This window comes from Tupaia chinensis, unplaced genomic scaffold (genome assembly GCF_000334495.1).
Source record: "Tupaia chinensis unplaced genomic scaffold, TupChi_1.0 Scaffold000049_1, whole genome shotgun sequence".
NCBI lineage: Eukaryota > Metazoa > Chordata > Mammalia > Scandentia > Tupaiidae > Tupaia > Tupaia belangeri.
In genome coordinates this window covers 2,717,835-2,735,528 of record NW_006159507.1, presented here as the reverse complement: position 1 = coordinate 2,735,528, position 17,694 = coordinate 2,717,835, and the positions used below count along the sequence as shown (strand labels likewise).

At 44.5% G+C, this 17,694-nt stretch overlaps 1 protein-coding gene across 1 annotated transcript in view; it reads left to right on the top strand.

The window, feature by feature from the left end:
• The window catches only part of ARFGEF2 (ARF guanine nucleotide exchange factor 2), a gene marked incomplete at its 5' end in the record, with an annotated part of 82,977 nt that overhangs the window by 27,791 nt on the left and 37,492 nt on the right, over positions 1 to 17,694 (top strand). The window contains 11 exon segments of the mRNA XM_006141291.3: positions 514 to 644; positions 1,874 to 2,108; positions 3,173 to 3,272; positions 4,531 to 4,670; positions 5,484 to 5,592; positions 6,253 to 6,436; positions 9,443 to 9,554; positions 10,079 to 10,284; positions 15,200 to 15,284; positions 15,393 to 15,564; positions 16,247 to 16,398. Of these exon segments, the coding sequence (XP_006141353.2) occupies positions 514 to 644; positions 1,874 to 2,108; positions 3,173 to 3,272; positions 4,531 to 4,670; positions 5,484 to 5,592; positions 6,253 to 6,436; positions 9,443 to 9,554; positions 10,079 to 10,284; positions 15,200 to 15,284; positions 15,393 to 15,564; positions 16,247 to 16,398 (1,626 nt within the window).

Genomic DNA, 17,694 nt, shown 5'->3' with positions numbered 1-17,694 from the left:
CTGCTTTGATGATTAGCATGAAGTGAGGTCATTTAGTTTTATCTCCTTTATTTTTTAGCTAATTTGCTCTATTTTATGTTGAGAATACTAATTCATGTTATATGTTACAAATATTTATTTTATTTTTAAATGCGGTGTACTTTTTTAAGGTAAAAACATTTATTTTTAAATGCCTATCATTTTTTTCTCATTTATTCTGTAACAGTATTCTTAGAAACACCTTTTTTACCAATTATGTTTGCTTTAGGTTTTTTATGGCTTAGCTATTAATCATTCATCATTTTAAGCCACCTATACCAGCTTTTTGAAGGAGGAAGCATAAGGTTTTGAAACTACTGTAATAACTCCCCCTATTTTGCCATATTGTTCCTTCCCCTCATTCCTAACCTCCTTGTTGAATAAATACAAGAATTTAAATGTTCTTGAGATTATTACATTTCTTATTTTTGAAAAGTGTCACTCTTCTGTTTCATTCCTTCAATTTTATTTCATTTCGTTTGCTTCTAATCTTAGGAATCTGACACACATGGACATCCAGTGGCCGCTAGGTTCTCTCACATTCTGCAGAAGGATGCCTTCCTTGTGTTCCGTTCCCTGTGCAAGTTGTCCATGAAGCCCCTCGGTGAAGGCCCCCCAGATCCGAAGTAAGCCAACAGCAGTTCTTGATTGTCACCGCCCTATGTTGTGGGAGCTCGTGGTAGCCTAGTTCACCCTCCTCTGTTCCAAGAAGTCCCAGTGCCCAGTCTTCATGTTGGAGGGAGGGCAGGAATTTATTCAGGCTGATTTGGCAGCCTTTCATACTCATGTGGACCGTATAGTCCTTTCATATTGAATGGTCTCTGTATCCCCACCGACCAACATTTATATATGGTAAAAACAATCAGAGATGCATTCAGATCTTGACTCAGCTGGCTGAGTTGAGTTGCCAGACCTCATTTGAAAACTGGGAAATTAGGAGGCCAGTGGTGATGTGGTGGTTAATGTAGTGGATTTCTACATCGTTGACCACAGTTCAAGTCCTGGACCCAGTGGCTTGAAATCACACCAGGCAAATGTGCATGCATGCCCAAAACTCTGAGAAAAGAATGGAGGAGAAGGGATTATAGCATGGCCATCCCCCCTGGGGTTGGTGATTTCTCACTTTCTCTCTAGCAAACCTTAGAAAAATAAATGAAAGAAAGAAAAATGGGAATTCAGAAAATCCCCTGATTGGTTAATGAATCGGCATAGGTGTCTTGAGCACATGGCCTTGCCTTGAGTTTTATAGGGCCATTCCTGTATCACTGCTCAGTGCTAAGCATTGGGAGCTGGACCTTGTGTGGCCAGTCATGGCTCGAGTTCCAGCCTGAGTGACTTGAAAGAATACACCAGGTACATGTACATGCATGCCCAAAATCCTGAAGGGATGGAGAAGTGGAAGGAAAAGGACTGTGGTCTCACCGAGGGGTGCTTTCCCTCACCACCCAATCTCTCTGTCTCTCTCTAGTGAGTGCATGTATCCTCTGGCAATCAAAAAAAAAAAAAAAAAACTGGGACTGATGTCTCATCTTCACACGATTGGTGTCAAGTCATTGAGTTTATCAGTTCAGTTGTAAAACCAACTCCCTGGAGTCTGGTGGCATTGATTTTGCCCTTCATGTGTTCGGTACTTTTTGGTGGGGAGAGACACAAAGAATGGGAGCCTGCAGCTTCCAGGAGGCCCCCTCATGCCATCTGTCCTCCTCCTCCTGACTTTAGGTGCTTTTGCACATTCTGAACTCATGGGCTTCTCAAAAAACTTGGCTCACTGGTAGAGGAGCAAGGCCTTCTCAGGAAACATAGCCTTCACACATTTTCTTTTTCTGCTGCCATCATTTTCCGTTTTTGTTGCCAGATCCCATGAGCTGCGTTCCAAGGTGGTTTCCCTGCAGCTGCTCCTCTCTGTGTTACAAAACGCTGGGCCCGTCTTCAGGACCCACGAGATGTTCATCAACGCAATCAAGCAATATCTCTGTGTGGCCTTGTCCAAAAATGGCGTCTCTTCAGTGCCTGATGTCTTCGAGCTCTCCCTCGCCATTTTTCTTACTCTTCTTTCAAACTTTAAAATGCACTTGAAAATGCAGATAGAGGTATGGACTCCAACTTGTATTAAATTTTTTGTCTTTGACAACATTCGTACCAGATGGGTTAATGGTTGATGGCTTAGTCACCAGTTACAGTCTATTTTCTGACACCCCAAAGAGGAATTTTAAAAATATATATTTTTTTTACTTATTTAGTTATTTGTTTGTTTTTAAAGAATTATTTTATTTAACCTTATTTGTTTGTTTTTAAGAGGGAAAGTAAGAAAGCAAGCTGCCAAGTCCAGGACTTGAACCATGGTCAGCCATGTGGGAATCCAGTGCCCTTTACCACCATGACATCTGCCAGCCCCACTTTATTTATTTATTTATTTTTATTTTGACTAGAGCAGGTCAGAGTGAGAGAGGGGGGGCGTTGGGAGAAGTGAGAAAGCAAGCCACCAGGTCTAGGACTCAAACTGCAATCAGCCACGTGGGAGTCCTGCACCCTTAACCACCACGCCATCAGCCCCAAGGAATTTTTTTTTTCTAAGAATTATTTATTTTGTTTATTATTATTAATTTAATTTTTGCTATAGGGCATATGCACTCACCAGAGAGAGACAGAGGGAGAGAGGGAAAGTGAGAAAGCAAGCCACCAGGTCCAAGACTTGAGCTACAGTTGACCCCATAGGAGTCCAGAGCCATCACTACCACGCTACTTACTAGCCCCCAAAGAGGAATTTTTTGAATGAGTGAGAGAATAGCACTTTTTTATAAAATGTTACCGCTCCAAATCTTACACACCTTTCATTTTGACCAGAGGTTTAAATCATGTGATCTGCGTTTGTTTGGTACATTATCTGTTTGAACTGTTAATTGCTTGAAACAATTTGAATTAATTGTCAAATTTAAGAAGTTATATTTTATGAAAATCCAGATTTCCACATAGCAGCTCTGGGCGGGAGCTGAGTATCCACTGCTAGCTGCGGCCTCCCCAAGGCCAGGGTTCTTTTCCTTCTGTCCCAGCTACTTTCCTTACAGTGGGATCTGCCTGGCCTCTAAAGAAGGGAGCTTTTGATTCTTAATTGGAACTGTTAATTGGTGTCCTCTTTTGTCTTCATGTCATATAGGTCTTTTTCAAAGAGATTTTCCTGAACATTTTAGAAACATCAACAAGTTCTTTTGAGCACAGATGGATGGTCATCCAGACGCTGACGAGGATCTGCGCAGGTACTCTGACCCTGAGGCTCATCCATTGGACTGACTCAGAGATGCTCTGGATGAACTTTTTTTCCAAAGCCCAGATTAAGACCCTCAATGAAGTGTTAGGAAAATCATTCTGTAAAAGGCTAATTGGAGCCTACTCACTAGTCTTGTACCTTTCTTTTTTTGGAGAAGGACCACCTCACACTAATTTCCCCAGGGATTTCTGGTGTTAGCCCTAGAAGTCCCATATCCCAGAACCCTTCACCCAGTTCTGGCAAGTTGAGATACTTGATCACCCAGCATACAAGCTCATCATTGTTTGTGAACCATGGGGCCCAGGTGTTGGGGTTCCCAGCCCTTGACTGGGTGTTGAGGTAAATTAGGATTTACCTTACATTGGATAGTTGTGTGCCTTCAAACTAATTCTATCTGAGCAATTTATTAAGAGGTAGAGTGGGCAATTGATAGCTTCTCTTTTTCTTTCTTTCTTTCTTTTTTTTTTTTTAGGACAGGGCTCATCCTGAGATCTTCCTGCCTCAGCCTTCCAACTCAGACTATAGATGCATGCTACCATGCCTGACTCTTTTTTTTTTAAGATTTTTTTTTCCATGAGGGATGTGTGCTTGACAAAAGGAGAGTGAGAAATCCACCCCCAGAGGGATTGCCATGCTGCAATCCCTTCTCCTCAGATTGTGGACACACACACGTACACACAGCCATCCAGGATGATTTTCAAGTTGCCAGGTCCAGGACTTTAACTGCTGTCAGCCATGAGGGAGTCCAGCGCCTTAATCACCATGCCACCATCTGGCAACCTGGCTCTTTTTTAAACAGGGTCTCTTGCTGTGTTGCCAGGTCAGCCTCAAGCTGGCAGTCCTCCTGCCTCTGCCTCCCCACATCACAGATTCCTGGAGCACATCACCACGCCTGGCCTTTGCACTGGACCAGGGATCGAATCCAAACTTCCCGTGTGGCCCCAGGCTGTAGCGCCCAGCCAGCAGCTTGTGCTACCACAGCAGGGCACAAGACACCCTGTGGGTGAGGACAGGGAGAGAAAATGAACTGCCCGAGACTTCAGTTAATACAGAGGCAGGCCTGAAGACAGCTCTCCCTCTAGCCACCACCAGCCTCCCAGCACTTGACATGCATTTCCTCAGTCATGGCCACCTGAGCTAGCGGTTCATTGGGGAAATATTTTGGCAAAGAAATTTTCTTTAATCAGAAGCACAATCACTGTCTATATTTGATCAGAATTTCTAATACTTCTGTGTTATTTTCCCAGATGCCCAGTGTGTTGTGGATATTTATGTCAACTACGACTGTGATTTAAATGCTGCTAACATTTTTGAGCGCCTTGTAAATGATTTATCAAAAATTGCTCAGGGAAGAAGTGGACACGAGCTGGGGATGACACCTCTGCAGGTAAAACCCCAAGAATGTTCAGCTGTGTTTAATGTCCGCTTAGTTCTGCTCCACCACATGCTGAGCAGTGCTGTCAGTGCTGGGGGTACAGCAGCAAACACACACACATGTGTATGCTGTGAGATGACTCGGACATGATTCCTGCCATTATACGTGATGGTAAGCACTGCAGAGAAGTACTGTGTGGGGACCTTGTGATGCTGAGTTCTTTTTCTTTTTCTTCTTCTTTTTTTTAATTTAGTCCTTTTCATTTCTTTTTCTTTTTCTTTTTTTTTTTTTTTTTTTTTGGAGAGACAGACACACTCCCATGTAGTCGACCAGGGTTCAAGTCCCAGACTTGGTGACTTAAACTCATGCCAGACGTGTGCATGCATGCCCAAGATCGTGAGAGGAGAATGGAGGAGAAGGGATTGTGGCGTGGCTACTCCCCCCAGGAAGTGATTTTTCACTTTCTGTCTCTCTCTCTCTCTCTATCTTTTTCTGGCAAGTGCACATGCCCTATAGCAAAAACCTCTCAGGAAAAAAAAAAATGGAAAAACCCAATCAAGTTACATGGTTCATTTTAGAAAACACATCCCCTTAGTTACTGCTGGGATGTTTGTAATAAACACCTTTAGAGAAATCCAGGGCTTTTGCAGTGTGCCCCTAATACTCAAGTCACCTACTGACTTTTCCATGGGCTTCATCTTTAATAACACCGAATATCAGCAATTCTCATATTCTCACAGTGTTGCCTCAGAGCCCTCATGATGCCTGTTAAGAGCTCTTAGTTTTTTGGTTAAGTCTCTGTATTGTGTCACTTTCATCCTTTAGGAGCTCAGTCTGAGGAAGAAAGGCCTGGAGTGCCTGGTGTCCATCCTCAAGTGCATGGTAGAATGGAGCAAAGACCTGTACGTGAACCCCAACCACCAGACCAGCCTTGGTGAGAGAGCGTTGCCTGCCCCTCTTCAAAATGGACTACTTCCGACCGTTAGGAAAAGTCATCTTGTCTTAGAATCAAGCAAAACACTTTAGTTTGCTAAACACCTATAGTATTTTAAAGGTTCTACCCTCTAATCCATTTGGAACTTTTGGAGAATAGTGGGGAGTTGTGCTTGAACGTCCATTTTCCTAAAGGAGAGCCAGTGCTAATGGTGTAAGTGGTGGTGTCTCCTTCCCTCACTGATTTGAAGCGTCACCTGTATGATATCCCAAATCCTCCTGTGTACCTAGGTCTGTATCGTGATTTGATTCTTTTGATTTGGACAAATACTAATTCTTATGCTGACCACACTTTTCAAATGATCACAGTCGAAGAATAGGTTTTAACATTTAGTAGGGCAAGCCCTTTCTACTTTAAGTCTCTTAATAATTTTTACATTTTTACTCTTTTCATGTTAATTGGAGAACTAGCTCATCCAGTTCCATGAAACAGTAGTTTTTAAGTAAACTATCCGAGTGATCGGAAGGTTTCTAGCCTGTGATCCCTCCAGGACAAGCTGTTGCTTCTGTACGTCTGGGGGCGGGTGTCTGTGGAGTGGCGCTGGCTCAGCCCTGTCCATGTCCCTTCTTATTTGGTCTCCTGTGCTTTTATGTCACTCAGGTCAGGAGCGGCTCATCGATCAGGAGATGGGGGATGGGAAAGGCCTCGACATGGCGAGACGGAGCAGCGTGACGTCCATGGAGTCCACAGTGTCCTCAGGGACCCAGACAGCCGTCCAGGATGACCCGGAGCAGTTTGAGGTCATCAAGCAACAAAAGGAAATCATTGAGCACGGCATCGAGCTGTGAGTGTGGCTGTGCTCTGGCAGGGTCTCCAGCGCTCTCGGCGAGAGGCACATCTCTAGGAACCTGGCACTGGCTCCTGAAGGGATATGCCTATTGGAAAGGCTGATGAAGGCATTTGCAGCTGAGCCTGAGTGAGCCGGGCAGAGCGGGTGTGTGCTTGTGTGCACATGTGAGAGGGAGACAACTAATACCTTGGCTTGGTCCATGTGACCTTTGTTCCTTTTCTGATGAAAAAGATTACACCAGTGCCTCAGCCTGAGAAGGGGAGGGATGTGGAACCCTGAGTGGAAGCAGGCGGTGGATTGAGAAGGAACAGACAGACTGACTGACAAGTAGAGAAAAGCAGGCATCAGGCGGACCAGGTGTTTGTCTTGGAGAAAGCCACAGCCCTGAGCTGTTCCCAGGTCTATTCTTTTATGTAGCAGTAGGGGAGGGAGAAGCTGAAGGGAAAGCCAGGCATTTTCTGTTGTCGAGCTGTGGAGCATCTGTGTCCCGTGGTTCTTGAGTCTCATGGCTCTGAACAAGGTTCCCTGGCCTTCTCTGGCTGACACTCAGCTTCCTTTAATTTATACTCCCCTGCAGTGCAATAGTAGATGATATCTTTGTTAGAGCTTCCGCTGGCCCTGCAGCGTCAGCACAAAGACCACATCTACTTTGGGAACCAGCAGTTAGCGTAATGGCTATGTCGCTGGACTCCCACGTAGTCTACCGCGGTTCGCGTCCCGGACCCAGTGGCTTAAAACTCATGCCTGGCGCATGTGCGTGCGTGCCCAAGATCCTGAGAGGAGAATGGAGGAAAAGGGATTGCGGCGTGACCATCCCCCCTGGGGGGTGATTTCTCGCTTTCTGTCTCTGTCTCTCTCTGTCTGTCTGGCGAGCGCACGCGCCCTATAGCAAAAACCTCTCAAAAAAAAAAAAAAAAAAAAAGACCACATCTACTTTAAAGGTCCCTAGTGCCTTGTCCAGGTCTGGCCACTCCCCACATACCAGTGTAGAAAATATAGAGAAGTATAAAGCAAGAATGTAAAATTCACTCATGGAATTAACTGCCTGGAGGCAACTGCCATTAGTAACATTTTTTCCGACTCTGTCTAATGAAGAATTTCAACATACAGAGAAATTAATTTATACCGTATTTGTTTTATCTATGTATGTATCTTAATGAATCATTTGAAAGTAATTTGTAGCCATTATGGTAATTTAGCCATACATCTTTGAAAAATAAGGACATTCTGCTAGTCTAACCACATTATTATCACCACAATCATTGGTAAATCTTTATTTCTTTCCAGCCTTTTGCACAGATAAGTATACACATTATCACATATCCTGTCCAACTTGTGAATGGTTAATTTAGTAAATTCAATACATAATGACAGTTGTAGAAGTTAAAGGTACAGTACTCACTTATTCATCATGGCATTGATCTTTTCATTTCTACTCTCAACACTCACCTTTCTCTGGGGTATTCTCTCCACAGCAACTAAAGTAATCTTTTAAAAACATAAATCAGCCCTTGTCACTCCCATGCCTAAAATCCTTCTAGGTTTCCTGTTCTGCTCCATGGAATCAATGGGAAAAAAACGGGAATGGCTCATTAGTAGAACAGTTAAAGCACATATATTTGTTGGGACCAGCAGATAGTTGGTCGTAATGGCATAATAGTTACATCGCTGTACTCCCACATTTTTGACTCTAGTTCGAGTCCCAGACCCAGCAGCTTAAAATTCACGTTGCACACGTGTGCATGCTTGCCCAAAATCCTGAGAAAAGAATGGAGGAGAAGGGATTGCAGCTGTGGCCATCTCCCCTGGGGGGGTGATTTGTCACTTTCTGTCTCTCCAGCAAGCACGTGTGCTCTATAACAAAAATCTCTAAAAAATTTTTTAAAACACACTTTTATCAATTAAGTGTGTCATCTTATGTGGATACAGTTTCTGATGTCCCAGAACAGTTCCAATGGTAACATCAGAGACCACTAATCACAGATCACAGAAGAGATACAGTGATAATGGAAGAGTTTCAGGAGTTGTGAGAACTGTGGCAATGAGATAGACACAAAGTAGCAAAAACGGGAACAGTGACACCAACAGACTTCCCCAACACTGGGCTGCTACAAACCTTCAATGTGTAAAAATGCTGTATCTTCAGGGCCAGCAGGTGGCTTGGTGGTTATGGTGCTGGACTCTCACATGGCCAACTGCAGTTCAAGTCCCAAATCCAGTGACTTAAAACTCACAGTGGGTGCATGTGGATGCGTGCCCAAGAAATGGAGGAGAAGGAATTGCAGCATGGCCAATCCCCTGGGGAATGATTTCTCTGTCTCTGTCTCTGTCTCTCTGGCAAGCATACACATCTTATAGCAAAAATCTCTCAAAAAAAAAAAAAATGCAGGGCTAACAGGTGTTATGGTGGTTAAGGGCACCCGACTCCCACATGGTCAACCATGACTTGAGCCCCAGACCTGGAGGCGTGCTTTCTCACTTTTTCTCTCTCTCACTCTGTCCCTCTCTGGCTAAAATAAATAAATAAATGAAGTTAAATGAAACAATTCTTAAAAAAAAAAAAAAAAAATGAACTGTCTCCAAAGCACATTGAAGTGAAGCACAATGAAACAAGGTCAGCCTGAATCCTGCTTCTTTTAAGGGTCTTTTCTAGAAGTACACATACCACTTCTGTTCGTCTCCTTGGCTGGAACTTTATCACATGGCCATACTTTATTTAATGAAGGCAGGGACATGCAGATTTTATTCCAGGTGGTTCTGTCCTCAGCTAACCCCCTGGTGTTCTCTAGAGAAAGGGAAATGGATGGGGAGGGGGGAATGCTGCCCCCAGAATCTGCTACAGCTGACTCAGAAATTCAGAAAAGCTACCAGGACAGAGTTTACTGGCTTAATGCGATGACCTGTTCATTGTATTCTATTGCAATTTACCTCAAATAACAACCTTTTCTGTCCTCCAGATTTTCAAATAAGCGACTTGTGTCCTATGTCTTATTGAAACAGATTCAACAAGAAACCGAAGAGGGGGATCCAGTTTCTTCAGGAGCAGGGCATGCTGGGAACATCAGTTGAAGACATTGCCCAGTTCCTGCACCAGGAGGAGCGCCTCGATTCTGTAAGATGGGGGGGTTAGCACTCACATGTGAGTTTTACCAGGTGATTCTGTGTCCTTACCAGCTGTGACCTTGAGCTTGGTGACCTTGAGTGCAGAGTTAATTGTCCACCCCCTGGTTACAGCAGTCGTGCTTATCTCTAACTAGTGTCCCATAATGCCTTTGATGATGGGGATAAGCTAGCCTCCTGACAGGTGATTGAGTTTTTGGTGGAACAGAGTCAGACTTAAAAGGGTCCCTCGATTGCTGGAAACTGTCCTGGATGTGCATCCCCTGAAAGTGCCCCATCATCCCCTCCGTCTTCTAGTCTTTTGCACTTCCTCCCTTCCTCCATCCAAGGCAGGATGGGCTGAATCTGGACTGGCTGGGTCAGTGGGCAGCTCAGGTAGTTCTTGGGTTTTCTAGCAGGCCGGCCTGATCTGGGCATTTCAAGCCCAGGCATTCTGGCCTTTCCCCATTTGGCTGGTGTCTCGCTGTGGGTTCCTGTTTGAATATTGCTAGATGTGAGTGAATGTGTGTGTTTCAGACCCAAGTGGGCGATTTTCTGGGAGACAGCACAAGGTTCAACAAGGAGGTGATGTATGCCTACGTGGACCAACTCGACTTCTGTGAGAAGGAGTTTGTCTCGGCCCTGCGGACCTTCCTAGAAGGTTTCCGCCTACCCGGAGAAGCCCAGAAGATTGACCGGTTAATGGAGAAGTTTGCTGCAAGATACATAGAGTGCAACCAAGGGTGAGCGCCACACCAGTCCCTTCCACACTCTCTTCTGGGCACCTCAGCACATCTGTGTTGGTTGGGGTTGGGTTTTAACCTTTCTAAGAACAGTTCCAATGGTAACATCAGAGACCACTAATCACAGATCACAGAAGAGATACAGTGATAATGGAAGAGTTTCAGGAGTTGTGAGAACTGTGGCAATGAGATAGACACAAAGTAGCAAAAACGGGAACAGTGACACCAACAGACTTCCCCAACACTGGGCTGCTACAAACCTTCAATGTGTAAAAATGCTGTATCTTCAGGGCCAGCAGGTGGCTTGGTGGTTATGGTGCTGGACTCTCACATGGCCAACTGCAGTTCAAGTCCCAAATCCAGTGACTTAAAACTCACAGTGGGTGCATGTGGATGCGTGCCCAAGAAATGGAGGAGAAGGAATTGCAGCATGGCCAATCCCCTGGGGAATGATTTCTCTGTCTCTGTCTCTGTCTCTCTGGCAAGCATACACATCTTATAGCAAAAATCTCTCAAAAAAAAAAAAAATGCAGGGCTAACAGGTGTTATGGTGGTTAAGGGCACCCGACTCCCACATGGTCAACCATGACTTGAGCCCCAGACCTGGAGGCGTGCTTTCTCACTTTTTCTCTCTCTCACTCTGTCCCTCTCTGGCTAAAATAAATAAATAAATGAAGTTAAATGAAACAATTCTTAAAAAAAAAAAAAAAAAATGAACTGTCTCCAAAGCACATTGAAGTGAAGCACAATGAAACAAGGTCAGCCTGAATCCTGCTTCTTTTAAGGGTCTTTTCTAGAAGTACACATACCACTTCTGTTCGTCTCCTTGGCTGGAACTTTATCACATGGCCATACTTTATTTAATGAAGGCAGGGACATGCAGATTTTATTCCAGGTGGTTCTGTCCTCAGCTAACCCCCTGGTGTTCTCTAGAGAAAGGGAAATGGATGGGGAGGGGGGAATGCTGCCCCCAGAATCTGCTACAGCTGACTCAGAAATTCAGAAAAGCTACCAGGACAGAGTTTACTGGCTTAATGCGATGACCTGTTCATTGTATTCTATTGCAATTTACCTCAAATAACAACCTTTTCTGTCCTCCAGATTTTCAAATAAGCGACTTGTGTCCTATGTCTTATTGAAACAGATTCAACAAGAAACCGAAGAGGGGGATCCAGTTTCTTCAGGAGCAGGGCATGCTGGGAACATCAGTTGAAGACATTGCCCAGTTCCTGCACCAGGAGGAGCGCCTCGATTCTGTAAGATGGGGGGGTTAGCACTCACATGTGAGTTTTACCAGGTGATTCTGTGTCCTTACCAGCTGTGACCTTGAGCTTGGTGACCTTGAGTGCAGAGTTAATTGTCCACCCCCTGGTTACAGCAGTCGTGCTTATCTCTAACTAGTGTCCCATAATGCCTTTGATGATGGGGATAAGCTAGCCTCCTGACAGGTGATTGAGTTTTTGGTGGAACAGAGTCAGACTTAAAAGGGTCCCTCGATTGCTGGAAACTGTCCTGGATGTGCATCCCCTGAAAGTGCCCCATCATCCCCTCCGTCTTCTAGTCTTTTGCACTTCCTCCCTTCCTCCATCCAAGGCAGGATGGGCTGAATCTGGACTGGCTGGGTCAGTGGGCAGCTCAGGTAGTTCTTGGGTTTTCTAGCAGGCCGGCCTGATCTGGGCATTTCAAGCCCAGGCATTCTGGCCTTTCCCCATTTGGCTGGTGTCTCGCTGTGGGTTCCTGTTTGAATATTGCTAGATGTGAGTGAATGTGTGTGTTTCAGACCCAAGTGGGCGATTTTCTGGGAGACAGCACAAGGTTCAACAAGGAGGTGATGTATGCCTACGTGGACCAACTCGACTTCTGTGAGAAGGAGTTTGTCTCGGCCCTGCGGACCTTCCTAGAAGGTTTCCGCCTACCCGGAGAAGCCCAGAAGATTGACCGGTTAATGGAGAAGTTTGCTGCAAGATACATAGAGTGCAACCAAGGGTGAGCGCCACACCAGTCCCTTCCACACTCTCTTCTGGGCACCTCAGCACATCTGTGTTGGTTGGGGTTGGGTTTTAACCTTTCTAAATCTGTGCCAAGCATCTAAAAGCATTGCTCTTTCCGTGCCAGGTACTGTGGTAAGGAACTCTCTCGTGTAAGATCTCACAGCAACCCCAGTTGTGTCCCCATGCTACAGATAAGGAATTTAGGACCAGAGAGATGAAGTGAATTGTCCAGGATCACACAGCTCAAGCCCATGCTATTAACTACTATAAAAGAATAGTTTTGGGGCCAATAAGTAGTAGTCCAGACCAGTTAAGGTGCTAGACTCCCACAAATTGGTTGACCACAGTTCGAGTCCCATACCCAGTGGCTTGGAACTCACACTGGGCACGTGTACATGTGTGCCCAAAATCCTGAGAGGAGAAGGGATTGCTATCCTCCCAGGAGGTGTTTTCTTACTTTCTCTCTCTCTCTCTCTCTCTGTCTCTCTGTGTCTCCAGCGAGTGCACGAACTCTATTACAAAAATCTCACTAAAAATAAAGAGTGGTTTTGAGTTGAGAGAAGGCAACTGAGCACCTCTTCCCTAGTCAAGAATGGCTCCCTTCTGTAACATACTGGGGTGATCTCAGGGTTCCAGCTTTTCTTTGATTATATATGAGGAGCAGTTTACAGAAATGGCTATGTAAATAATTAGGCCAAATTATGCAGTTTTTTCTTGGGGCCTTTTTTTTTGATGAGATTTGTAAATAAAAAAGGGGACTAGCCTTTGTTGAACACCTCTTGTGTGCCAGCCATGCTTGCCTCTTACGTGCATTTCCTCTCATTGATGGTGAGTTTGTGACTACTGTCCCTGGGCTACAGGTAAAGAAAATGAGTTTCTGGGAGACTTTTTTAAAAATAATTTTTTTTTTTATTTTATTTATTCATTCAATCATTTTCATTTGACTAGAGAGAAGAAAAGTGAGAAAGCAAGTCACCCGGTCCAGGACTCAAACCATGTGGAAGTGTTGGCCATGTGGAAGTGTCCAGAGCCTTAACCACCATGCCACCTGCTGGCCCTGGTTCTGGGAGATTGAGCAACCTTGTCAAAATTAATCAGTGAGGAAGTACCATAGGCAGGCTTGAACATGGAGTGTCTGCTTCAACAGTTGAGGCTGTCTAAACAGACTGGGAACATGGTGTGGGAGTTGTTCCATGCAACATTGACAGCAGTTTTCTCCGAGCTTCTTTGGTTCCTGTTAACTGGTCCTAACCCCTTGAGTGTGTGGCGGGCTGGCCCCCAGGAATGGCGTGATCAGCAGAGGCACGTCTGGCCACTTTCACCTGGAGGACATTGGAACTCTCTGTGAAGACATAAATAGATATCAGCGACTTTGAACTTATCTTCTCTGTGTACCGGGAGGCCTTGGTCTGTATTCCTTAGTCAGTAAATACATGACCAATTAAATCTCTGATATTACAATGTAGACTTCTTGTAGTCTTCATAATTTCTCCCTTTATATTGGGGGCAGTTTGGACAGAAATTTTTTCATTTTTTTAAAATAGTTCTTTTTTTTTTTAAATCTTATTTACTCACTTATTTTAATTTGACCAGAGAGGGACAAAGTGAGAGAGAGAGGGAGGGATGAGGAGGGAAGGAAAGTGAGAAAACACGCTACCAGATTTGGGACTCAAACTATGGTCGGCCATAAGGGAGTCCAGCGCCCTTAACCACCATGCCACCTGCCGGTCCCAGCAGGTGAATTTTTCTGACATCGGCCTCACATATTGTGAGACTGTGCATCTTCGTGTCTTTGTCTTCCTCTTCCTGCCCAAGGCAAAAAAGTGAGACTTCACTAGCATATCATTTAGAATAACATAAATATCTTCCTCTGTATTTCTGCTGTGAAATATTATAATGGGTGACATAAAGCGTGAGTAACAGCAGTGTTAGTTGTATTTATATCTGGTGCCTACCACGGTGCATGGCACAAAGTAGATGCTGTCAGAACAGGACTAGGGTGGGGCACCTGAGGCAGACCATAAGGAGGCACCACTCTTGGGGTTGGGCAGTTACCCTGAGTTGGGGCCTGACTGTCTTCTGACAGTCCTGTTCCCTTGATGTACCCTAATCTTAGCCCTGTATGCTTCTCAGGGTCTTTTTAAAAAATTAACTTGAGGGAGACCAGCAGTTAGCACAATGGCTATGTTGCTGAACTCCCATGTAGTCAACTGCAGTTCAAGTCCCAGATCTGGTGGCTTAAACTCATGCCAGGCACATGTGTGTGCTTGCCCAAGATCCCGAGAGGAGAATGGAGAAGGGATTGTAGCATGGCCATCCCCCCTGGGGGGTGATTTCTCGCTTTCTGTCTCTCTGTCTCTCTCTGTCTCTCAGTCGAATGCAAGCATTTGACTATAGCAAAAACTTCTGTTTTAAAAAAATTAACTTGAAATTGCTTCATTCAAGAAGCCTAGGGTCTGATACACTCTTTTTCCCCCCACTTTTTTTGCCATAAGATGATGCATGTGCTTGCTGGAGAGAGATGAAAGGAGACAGAGAGAGGAAAAGTGAGAAATCACCACCCGGGGGGATGGCCATGCTACAATCCACTTTCTTCTTGAGATTCCAGACATGTCTGCACATGCACCCAGCGTGACTTTCTCAAGTTGCCAGATATGGGACTGGATTTGTGGCTGGCCACGTAGGAGTCCAGCACCTTAACCACCTCGCCACTTCTTGGCCCCTGGCACACATTCGCGATGAGCTTTGTGCACACTCTGGTCGTTGACAATCGTCCAGTGGTGATGAAAGCATGGAAGCTCTGACTGCCTTGGTGTCACGGGAAGCAGTCAGCTTGCTTTTAGTGACATGTGTCTCCATTAGCATTGCAGCTTCCAAACCTCATTGCCACAGAGGTTCTTTATATCCGGAATCTTTTCTTCCAGGCAAACTCTGTTTGCAAGTGCCGACACTGCGTATGTCCTAGCATACTCCATTATCATGCTAACTACAGACTTGCATAGTCCTCAGGTAAAATATTTTAATAATTGATATAGTGTAGTATTAATAGCTAAACAAGTAGCTTTATTTGGGCAATTAGATGTTTTTAAAATGGCTTTTAATATTTTAAAATTTCAGGTAAAAAATAAAATGACAAAAGAGCAATATATTAAAATGAACCGTGGGATCAATGATAGTAAAGATCTACCAGAGGAATATCTCTCAAGCATCTATGAAGAGATAGAAGGCAAGAAAATTGCAATGAAAGAAACAAAAGAACATACAATCGCAACCAAATCCACTAAGCAGAGTAAGGTCTAATGGCAAATTCTGTTCTCATTTTGAGTGTGTCAGAATGCATGATTAAGTACTCTGGTGATGCATTTAATTTGCATATCTAGATATCTGAACAGGAAATGTGATTATATTAATTATTATAATTATGCTGGTTCTTTCAAAATACCACCGTCTTGCTGAAGTTGTGATTAGGAGCAAGAGGAAATTTAAAATAAATCATCTAAATTACCTCCAAAAATGTTCCTTCAAGCTTTGCTTTAATTCCAGTGGTGATTGTGCCAACCTTGATTAGAATCCCATTAGCTGAGGCACTGGGAAGCTGTCAGTTTCTCTGATTCAGAGGCAGTAGAGGGTAGTGGTTTAGTCCACAGTAGAGCCACACTGCCTTGGATCAAGTCCCAGCGCTGTTATTGGGTCATTGGAAAAGTCATGACACATTTTTGCGTAGTAAAGCATAAAAAGATATATCGTGACTTCCCTGACCTAGTACTTACTAGCTGTATGACCCCAGGCAAGTTACTTAACCGCTCTGCCTCATTTTTCCCATCTCTAAAATGGTAATATTTGTAACAAACTCACGAGGGGAGGATAGAGGATTTACGAGTTAACCAGTAAGAGTCTTTTGACACGGCTCCTGGAACATGGCAAGCCCTCAGTGAGCTCACTGCTGTGGTCCCACTCTCACTTCTTTGTAGGTGTAGCTAGTGAGAAGCAGAGACGGCTTCTCTACAATTTGGAGATGGAACAAATGGCCAAAACAGCGAAAGCTCTAATGGAAGCCGTGAGCCACGCCAAAGCACCGTTTACCAGCGCCACCCACTTGGACCACGTGCGACCGATGTTCAAAGTGAGTATCCCGGGAGGTTAGAGAGCACATGGCTGGGCCCGGTCCTGGAGGTTCTGGCTAGGAGCTGACTGGTGAGATTGCAGTGGTGAAGAGGTTACAGAGAGGCAAGGCCAGGTCTGGAGCTTCTGCTTGCACAGTTAACCAAGGCCAGTCCTGTCTGGACATCCTTTGATGATGGTGGGGCCGTGCCAGCACCACCTGTGGACTCTGCAGTCGGAACACGTGGGTGTGGTCTCTGCCGTCGGAATGTCTGCTGTGGACCCAGCCGTAGAGGTCCCTGTTGCTAAGAGGCTGTACTCCACGGGCCGAGACGACATGCGAGGCTTGGAGTTCGTTCCTCGTCCTACCAGGAGCCTGGCGTGGTACCACATGCCTTAATCCAGGTCCTCGGAGGCTGAGGAGTGCCTGGGCTTGAGTGCTGGCTTAGCCACTTTGTAGGTACCTGAGGTTGATCGTTTTACTCAACCTCTCTCTTCTGTAAAATAGAGGCAAAAAATTAGGGTTGTGAGGGCTGCCGATGTTATTGAATGAATTAATAACTATTCTGCAAAAGATAAAGTGACTGGGGGGAACATGTTACTTCAGTGTCCTCAGAGTTAGTTTATGAGATAAGAGTAGGTGGAGAAAAGATGATAGCCCGAGGTCACTCTATTTTTAAAATGTCTCAAAAATATATATGTTCTATGTATTGAGTCATTGGAAAAGTCATGTCTTATTTTTTTGTGCAAAAATGCATTATGACTTTTCTGACTACCTAATACATGGCTTATCACTTTTCTCTTAAGATGTTTTTATAGTAACTGTCAATATCCTGTTAGGTGATTCATTTTAGATTTTTGTGACCTTTTATTTCCAAGGAATTTACCAAAAAAATAAGAAAGAAAATAAAATCTCAATATTTTGATTAGGAATATTTCAGTAAACTAAGTTATAGAATGTTAAGTCGCATGTAGGTTTTATTTTGCATGCCAACCTGTGGGTGGTAATAGCAACCTGAGGCACTGTGTAAAAGGATTCTCGAGCCCCATACAGATTCCTAGCAGGATATGGGCTCTTCTGTGACCTATTAGTGATGTCAGCCGTGGGCATGGTTGATGCAGTTGTGGTACACTAGCCCCATCTTGTCCGCCCTTCCTTTGAACCATTTGTTTAGTAAATAGCACATCTAGAGTGATACCTTTGACCATGGCTTGGGGTAGCTATTATATTTAATAAAGGAATAGATTGAAATCAAACTAGCAGTGAGTTTGGCATACTGGCTGTCCCCCTAAGTGTGGCTTCTAAGTGCTCTTTCCC